We start from the raw sequence: 7,782 nt of genomic DNA on the forward strand, positions 1-7,782 counted from the left end.
TGAAGTTTGTATTTGCGCTGTCAGACTATATTCTCCTTAAAATTAAAAGGTTTTCAGAGATTAATATAAATGTATATACACACAGCAGGTGCATTCATATCATAGATGTATGTGTATTTGTTTATTTTATCTAAAAAAGAGTATGTTAAAAATATTTTTTTCACGGATGTTAAATAGCAAGGGCTAATTTGTGTTTATCAAAACAGAAAACATATTCATGACTGCAGGACTTACCAATAATGCTTTTATGTATGAAAGTAAAACTACTTCACCCAATAACACTAGTTGTCTTTATATATACACACTATCTATTTTATAACACTGTCGATTTTCACTGCACTAAATGGTGACACACATTGGGCCCTTGTTGGACTCTCAGTGGCTGATGGGATATTTACCCCGGGGCCAGTGATGTCATTAGCTGTACTGTTTGAGTGGGTCTGTTGTCTCAGACTGTGTTGCCTAGGGAACCAGCAGAAGACTGAGATCTGATGTGTGTGTGTGTGCCTGATAATCAGACTGAAGTGCCATTTCATCACCTCTCTATTATTATTCTTTTTTATTCAGAGACAAAACTGGAGACGTGGGCGAGTTAAAGGGCTGGAGCCAGGCTGAGGGAACTCTGAACATAATAAATATCTCTGTAAATATCACATTTATCCTTTCATTATTAGACTAAATATTTGGTTCCATTTATAAAAGGCTTTAAGCTAGTTGTCTGCCATCTGATTAAGTCCTCAGATTTATCATAACACAATTATAGTGTGTCTTTACTCAAAACAAATATGTGAAACAAGGCACATGATGATGTAATTGATATTGTTTTTACATATTACGCATTAGAGGCCAAATGTTTGAAATCTTTAATGATGCGGCTATTCAAAGTGAAGCCAGGAGGGAAGTCCTGCTGACAGCATCCTGTTTGTTGTGGCGCCTGGGTGGTAGTGTCCCTGTGTGTGAAAAGATTAATGTATCACAGCAGTCAAAGGTGAGCAGGAGTGACCTCCATCCTTGGCCTTCCTCATGTTCACATGCCCCAGCCCTGTGAAACAAAAACCCTACTTCTACTAACCATAACATACTTCACTGATGTTTGTGTGCAGATTAGACATGTTTCTTCTCGGATCATAAACCAAATCCTGCTTCTATGACCAGACCTGAAGCATTCTTGGTTAAATTAATTGGGAACTTCTGTTTTTATTTTATACATAACGCTCAGTTTATTCGTTGTGAGGAGAATTACTATTAAACAGTTGTATAACGTCTTCCTTGGCCCTGGAGGAGCTTTCTAAAGTCCATGACAACAACCCTGATAGTGTCGTCTCAGCTCGACCTTGAGACCTCAAATTTACTACTGATTTGAATTTATAGGGTCCAGCATTTTTGAAGCTTGACTTGTATTCAAGACAATAAAAAGTCAGAATATGTGGGCCTCTGCTGCATTAATCTGACCATTGTTTGACCATCTCATGTCTTGTCAAGGCTGGATTACCAACTGCCCCGGGGCCCCAGACTGCCCCTTGTTTTCTGGTTGCTGCTCAGGCAGATCACGCCGGCTCCTTCTCACCACGCTGAACCTTAGAAACTTTGACCCTCAGGGGCCCCAAAGACTCCAGGTTCCCTCTGTGACAATTACATTACAGTCATTTGATTAATTGGTTAATAAAAAGTGAATGAATTAATAAAACATTTGTAAGAATACAATTTTAACATATAAAGTCATATGATTAAGGATCTTTTATGAATTAATTTGTGTAATTAATAAGTGTAAAGCTACTTCTGCAAACACTTCTGGTTTATTTTTTGGGCTTTCTGCCTTTATTTAATAGTTTACACTGCGTTTACAGCACATGGTACGTGTCTTAAACCACTAGGCCACCTTCATTTGCAGTTATCAGCACCTTTTGTTCTGTAGTAAAGGTTAAAGGCAAAAAGCTAATTTCTCTTTATCTCTAGTTTTAATATAGTATTTTCTGGGGAACAAGGGGTGGGGGGATGAATAGGGGCCCCAAGCAGCCAACCCCAGCTTCATTTAAGTACATGACTTATCGTTCAACGTAAATTGTAGCTATTTTATTTAGGTACAAACTAGATTTTATAGCCATAACTCTAAGATGTAAAGTTTGCAAGTAATGTAACATCTTGCACTGCTTCATGGTATCTTTGTAAGTGCTTTGATCATGATGTTTAGCTTGTGCCCCTTTTTGTGTAAAAATGAGTTTACCAGTGTGGCTGTGTTGTGTAGATTGTTTTACGAACTTCCCTGTGTGGAAGGATGTCTTCGTAAAGTGAAAGTAAATACATGTAGCAGCTCTGAGCTGCTCTCTTGGGATCAGTGCTGCGGTGGGAAGTCCCATCACAGGGTTAAAGGTACAGTAGCGTGCGTCAGCTGATGCGTAGCGTCACGTAATGCTTGCGGGAGGAGGAGGAGGAGGAGGGGGCGGGGGCTGGTCCTCTCTCTGAGCTCCTGGCTGCAGCTCTCGGCAGCTTCCTGCCCGCCGTCGCTGCTGACAAACGGCTCATTCTCATCACTGATCATGTGCCTCGCTCCCTGGCTGTCTCTGGCTCTGCAGCAGGAAGTTCGCCTTGTTTTCTTCCCCCTGCATTGTCTCTCTCCCTCTTCCTGACAGCCTTATCTTCTTCCTCTTTTCTTGCCGCGGCTCTCACCTCTCCTCTGCCGGGCGTGAGAGCCGAGAGAGACCCGGCTGCGAACACCGGCAGAGGGCCCCTCCGCTCCGGCCAGGGAGAGCAGGTCATGGAGGCCCCTGTGGAGGAGAAGGAGCCGTCGCCGATGGACGAGTCCTTGCCCGCGTCTCTGCCCACCTTGGGCCCGGCCGTGCCCCCCTACGTCACTTTGGGCCTGACTGTGGTCTACACAGTCTTCTACTCCCTCCTCTTCATCTTCATCTACGTCCAGCTCTGGCTGGTGCTGCGATACCGACACAAGCGCTTCAGCTACCAGACCGTGTTCCTGTCCCTGTGCCTGCTGTGGTCGGCCCTGCGCACCGTGCTCTTCTCCTTCTACTTCAAGAACTTTGTCACAGCCAACACTTTGGGGCCCTTCCCCTTCTGGCTGCTCTACTGCTTCCCTGTCTGCCTCCAGTTCTTCACACTCAGCCTCATGAACCTTTACTTTGCGCAGGTGAGTTAGCAGACCTGGGAGCTGTTGACACTATCACGTACCATCTGCACCTGTGTGTTTGTAATGTGAGGGCGGTATTGTGCTCAAACACGTGTTTAACTTGTTATTACTCCACTTGGGTGTTTGACCTTCACTGTGCAGGATGGTGTATGTGGAGAGTTTGTTTTCACGTTTGTATGCAGAGAGGGGACGTTTCTCTCTGTTCCCATCTTAAATCTCAGTTCATGATGCTTATGGAGGTTAGAGCAGGACTTTGTGACAAGGTTATACTTTTTTTTTTTTGCGGAAAAACCTTATTATACATTAATTATTATTCCGTGAAGAGTATTTTTATATGTCATAAAGCATGTCTGGAGTGGATCTTTAAACGTACACTGACCTCTTGTGCACTAGGGGATGCAACCTTTTGGTGTTGTGCTGCCATTGGACCAAATATAAAATGGCTTCTAGTACCAATATGAAGTTGTACAGTATAAGATCATTTAGAGGTAGAGTCATTCAAAATTAGGACTGGGCGTATGGTTGAAGTGAATATCACAACAATATGAAGAATAGGGTCACAACTAATGATTATTTACTGTTATTGATTAATCTGTCAGCATTTGTTTCACTTATCATGATATTAATGAAAGATAAGATTTGCTTTACATCCAAAAAAGGTTCAAACAAAACCTTTAACAACTACTTTTGTGACTTTTCAATTACAATTTGCTTTAAATCTATTTGAATGTTTGAATTTGAATTGTTTAAGAAATTTGTAAAACAATAACACAATATGATAACATAGATATCAACACTGAATTATCTGCCAGGCATACCGGCTGCAACAAATACATTTGATGTGACACTCTAATTATCACTAATATTAACAGAACCGGACAGCAAGTACCCTGTAATATTCACTGACTGTCCAGTGAATTTTACCTGTTGCTATCAGTGTGATACACTCTCATTCAGATCAGCCACACAGTGCAATGCAGTGAGCAATTCCTTCGTCTGCTTACTTAATCCAAATATCAAATAATAGCTTCTCTGGCCGCTGCCTGGAGCTTATTTTTAGCATAATCCTCTTGTGCTGATTTGAGTCACAGTTGACGAGATTGACGGTGAGGCACGAAGCACTCCGTGTGGAGCTGTGCTGTGTGACTGTTGTGTATCTGAAGTTCAGAACGCTGCTGTGTTCAGCTGCGTGGTTCCTGTTTCAAAGGAATGTCTTTGGTTTTGCCTCGAAGAGCGAGAATACAGAAGTGAGAATGGGGCTGCTGAAATAGCGTGATGAATTTGCATGATTTGTTTTCTTTTCACAGGTTGTTTTCAAGGCAAAGTCGAAGTATGCACCGGAGCTTTTGAGATACAGGTGAGATCAGGCAGTGACCTTTAGGAGAAGGGGGTCACGCATTTACTAGATTTCGTTTCCATTAAATGCATTTTAATTATAGCAGAAAAAACAAAATAAACGAGAAGTTTTGGGGGATTAATGTGTTTCTCGTTTCCTGACCCACAGGCTGCCTCTGTACCTGCTCTTCCTGTTCATCAGCCTGGTGTTTTTAGTTGTGAACTTAGTGTGTGCCCTGCTGGTGAGGATGTCCTCTGCGGATGCCCACACCGTCGTGCTGGTGAGGGTCGCAATCAACGACACACTTTTTGTTCTGTGCGCCGTCTCGCTCTCCGTGTGTCTTTACAAGATCGCTAAGATGTCACTGGCCAACATTTACCTGGAATCCAAGGTAAGAAATACTCCCCCGAGCCTGTGTGGTGCACAGAGATTAGACATCCAATATGAATAGTTCAACAGAATAAAAGTGATTTGTTTCATAGTGATCCATGTAATTTATGCTTTGTACATAGTAATTGTGTCCGAGCAGCACAGTGTCTCCTTGTGCATACAGCTGATGTGCAGCTGTTCTTACCTTCAGTTTCCATGTAGTTTTTATATGATTTCTCAAATGTTTTAATCAGATGATGTCTCATTTTCTCCTGAAGGTAGACGGAAATGTAATCTCTTAATGCAACTCTTCACACTGTGCAGGGGACGTCAGTGTGCCAGGTGACAGCTATCGGAGCCATCGTCATCCTCCTGTACTCATCCAGGGCCTGCTACAATCTGGTCGTCCTGGGACTCTCAAACAAGAGTATCAACTCCTTTGACTACGACTGGTACAACGTTTCAGACCAGGTGAACCACCAGAGGCCGTAATGTTTTCAGAGTTATTAGTTCATGTGAAAAGTTTTGCTCGAAGGCAGACAGTGAGTTTTGTCTTATGTGGGAGAATGGTGGAGAATAACTTTTTTGTTCTTGGCAAATGATGATGATTGTAATTAGGAAATATAGTTTCCTCCATCTTTGGGTAAAACTGCAGGCTGTTATGTTTTTCTTTTTGTTTTTCAGGCAGATCTACAGTCGACTCTGGGCAACGCTGGCTACATCGTCTTCGGAGTGGTGTTGTTTGTATGGGAGCTGCTCCCCACTTCTCTCGTAGTTTTCTTCTTCCGAGTTCGGCAGCCTAACCAAGACAGGGTGAGTCAGCAATTTACCCTAAGCCAGCCTCAGGCATCCTCCCAGGGGTCACAAGATGAATCTGAGATGATTTATAGGACAGAGTATTAGTAGTTCACCTACACAAAATGTCTGTATGTGTTATTTTTCTTAATACTGGACAGTTTGGTCGTTTCAAAAATGTAAAATGTATTCAAATTAAACAATCTGACAAAAAGACAATCTCTTTGGTGAAACTGCTCACAAGTCATACACAATGGCAACGTGTGACGAGGGGTTGCAAGTACATATTTCTTTATCTCACGGGGTCATAAGCAAATTATGTGGAATACAGTCTAAAGAAACTACCATTTTCGTTCACCATTATATCTGTTTATTGTCTTGTCCTGCAGAGTGGCTCTGGGCTTCCTGGGCACGTCTTCTCCTCTAGGTCTTATTTCTTCGACAACCCACGGCGTTATGACAGCGACGATGACCTGGCGTGGAGCGTCATGCCTCAGAACATCCAAGCCAGGTAAACTAAAGCACCACGATCTGATCTCTGAAATACTGTACATGAAGTAGGACTGGTGAAAGGGCAGAGTTTAATGGATGGATCTGATTCTCCAGTCTGGCCGCTGACAGCTACGAGTGGGGGAGCCAAAGCAGCAGCATCGGTGCCTACATTGGAGGGGACGACGGCTGCCACCTCCCTCCTCCTCCAGAGGAGCTCAGCCATTACTGACCAGAGTTCAGTGACTCCTGCTGACCTGTGGCATTGTTTTTTTACTGTATATTTTTGCACAGTCTCTCTTAGTGACAGAGGCACATGGGGCTGAAAGTCGCCCCTCTACTCGATACATTCACTTTTCTATTCAGTCTAGAGAAGAACTAACAGGCTTTCCTCTCTGCCAGTATATGAAGGTCCACTGATGGGACATTAATTTTGCACACTTCTTGTACAAAGTATGATCTAATTTTGACTGCTCTTAAGCATTTTCATTGTATTATAGTTTATATTGAATACTGCTTAATATATTTCCTGACTTTTATAATAATGTACTGTATTACTATTTTATGTACTATGTCCTTTTTCATACAAATGTTTATATAGAGGAGATATTCATTTGATTCATATTAAAACATTTTAAATGCTGTGAAAAATGCAGTTCATTTTTAACATCACACCAATACTGTATGATGAATTGACAGTAGTACACTGCAGCGCCCCCAACTGTTAGTTATAGAGACATTTCTTTGAAACAAATGTGACCATCAAAAGTATTTGTTGTTTTCATAATTGCGATAAAACTGTCTCCTTCTGAGAACGGGAGAGGAAAACAGTGAAAATGGTTCAACCATGTTAACTGGTTGTAACTGAGGACCGCTGAAACTGGTTCAGAGTTGGACATTAAAGGAACATTTATTAGAAAAACCTGCAGGCCGGACATGTTTTGCACTTCTCTCCATTTTACTGTGAAGATGGTTGAATTCTAAAAGCCTAAATACATACAAGTAGTTAATTATTAATTTACAAAATGGGAACATTCTCACAATACACTTGGTTTAAGTTTAGAGATTGACTTGTTGTCTTGATGTCTTGTTGTTAGATTAAATTAGTGACTAAGCACTGATTTGTGTCTAAAGCAGAAAGTAATTGATTGCCATTGATACATTTAATCAAAGACTGAAAACATACTCTGGCACATAGTGCAGAACAATATATGACCTTAGAGAAATCCATTTGCAAAGCCATTTATATAACAATTTACTGGTTGATTGTGTCATTTACCACTTGATCAATATACTAAAATGTTCATTACTGAAATCATCTAAATATTTTAATCACGTTATCTTATTTTCAGTTTCAGAGTAGGCTGTAGTTTTCAGAGCTGTAAAGACAATGCTACACATTATATTGATTGGGGGGAAAAAACTTGAATTTGCTGATGGTTGTCCTAAAGCTAAGAATGTTTTTCCTCTCACCAAGCAGGAAGAATTGAATTTGCGTCACATGAATGGAGTTGTATTTATCCTGGGGTCCAGAAAATTAGAAGAAATGAGGTGCAATGCAACATAGGCCTGCAGAGGGCAGCATGAAACTGCATATAATGCAAACAGGACACGGTAGTATACACACTGCACTGCCACATGCATGTAGTTT

At 41.5% G+C, this 7,782-nt stretch overlaps 1 protein-coding gene across 1 annotated transcript; it reads left to right on the forward strand.

Moving 5' to 3' along the window:
* Positions 1 to 2,755: 2,755 nt before the first annotated feature.
* Positions 2,756 to 6,726, forward strand: gpr137ba (G protein-coupled receptor 137Ba). The gene is made up of 7 exons (XM_070915979.1): positions 2,756 to 3,142; positions 4,450 to 4,499; positions 4,647 to 4,869; positions 5,172 to 5,318; positions 5,532 to 5,660; positions 6,032 to 6,153; positions 6,249 to 6,726. The coding sequence occupies exons 1-7, from the start codon at positions 2,756 to 2,758 to the stop codon at positions 6,361 to 6,363; spliced, it is 1,173 nt and encodes a 390-aa protein (XP_070772080.1). The 3' UTR covers positions 6,364 to 6,726.
* The last annotated feature ends 1,056 nt before the right edge of the window (positions 6,727 to 7,782 follow it).

This window comes from Enoplosus armatus, chromosome 12, assembly GCF_043641665.1.
Source record: "Enoplosus armatus isolate fEnoArm2 chromosome 12, fEnoArm2.hap1, whole genome shotgun sequence".
Classification (NCBI taxonomy): Eukaryota; Metazoa; Chordata; class Actinopteri; order Centrarchiformes; family Enoplosidae; genus Enoplosus; species Enoplosus armatus.

What these genes read in the sequence shown, in the direction of transcription:
- gpr137ba (XM_070915979.1), top strand. Translation starts at nt 2,756, where the DNA reads ATGGAGGCCCCTGTGGAGGAGAAGGAGCCGTCGCCGATGGACGAGTCC. An exon ending in TGAACCTTTACTTTGCGCAG is followed by an intron (nt 3,143 to 4,449) that starts GTGAGTTAGCAG and finishes TTCTTTTCACAG; the next exon opens with GTTGTTTTCAAGGCAAAGTC. An exon ending in CCTCAGAACATCCAAGCCAG is followed by an intron (nt 6,154 to 6,248) that starts GTAAACTAAAGC and finishes CTGATTCTCCAG; the next exon opens with TCTGGCCGCTGACAGCTACG.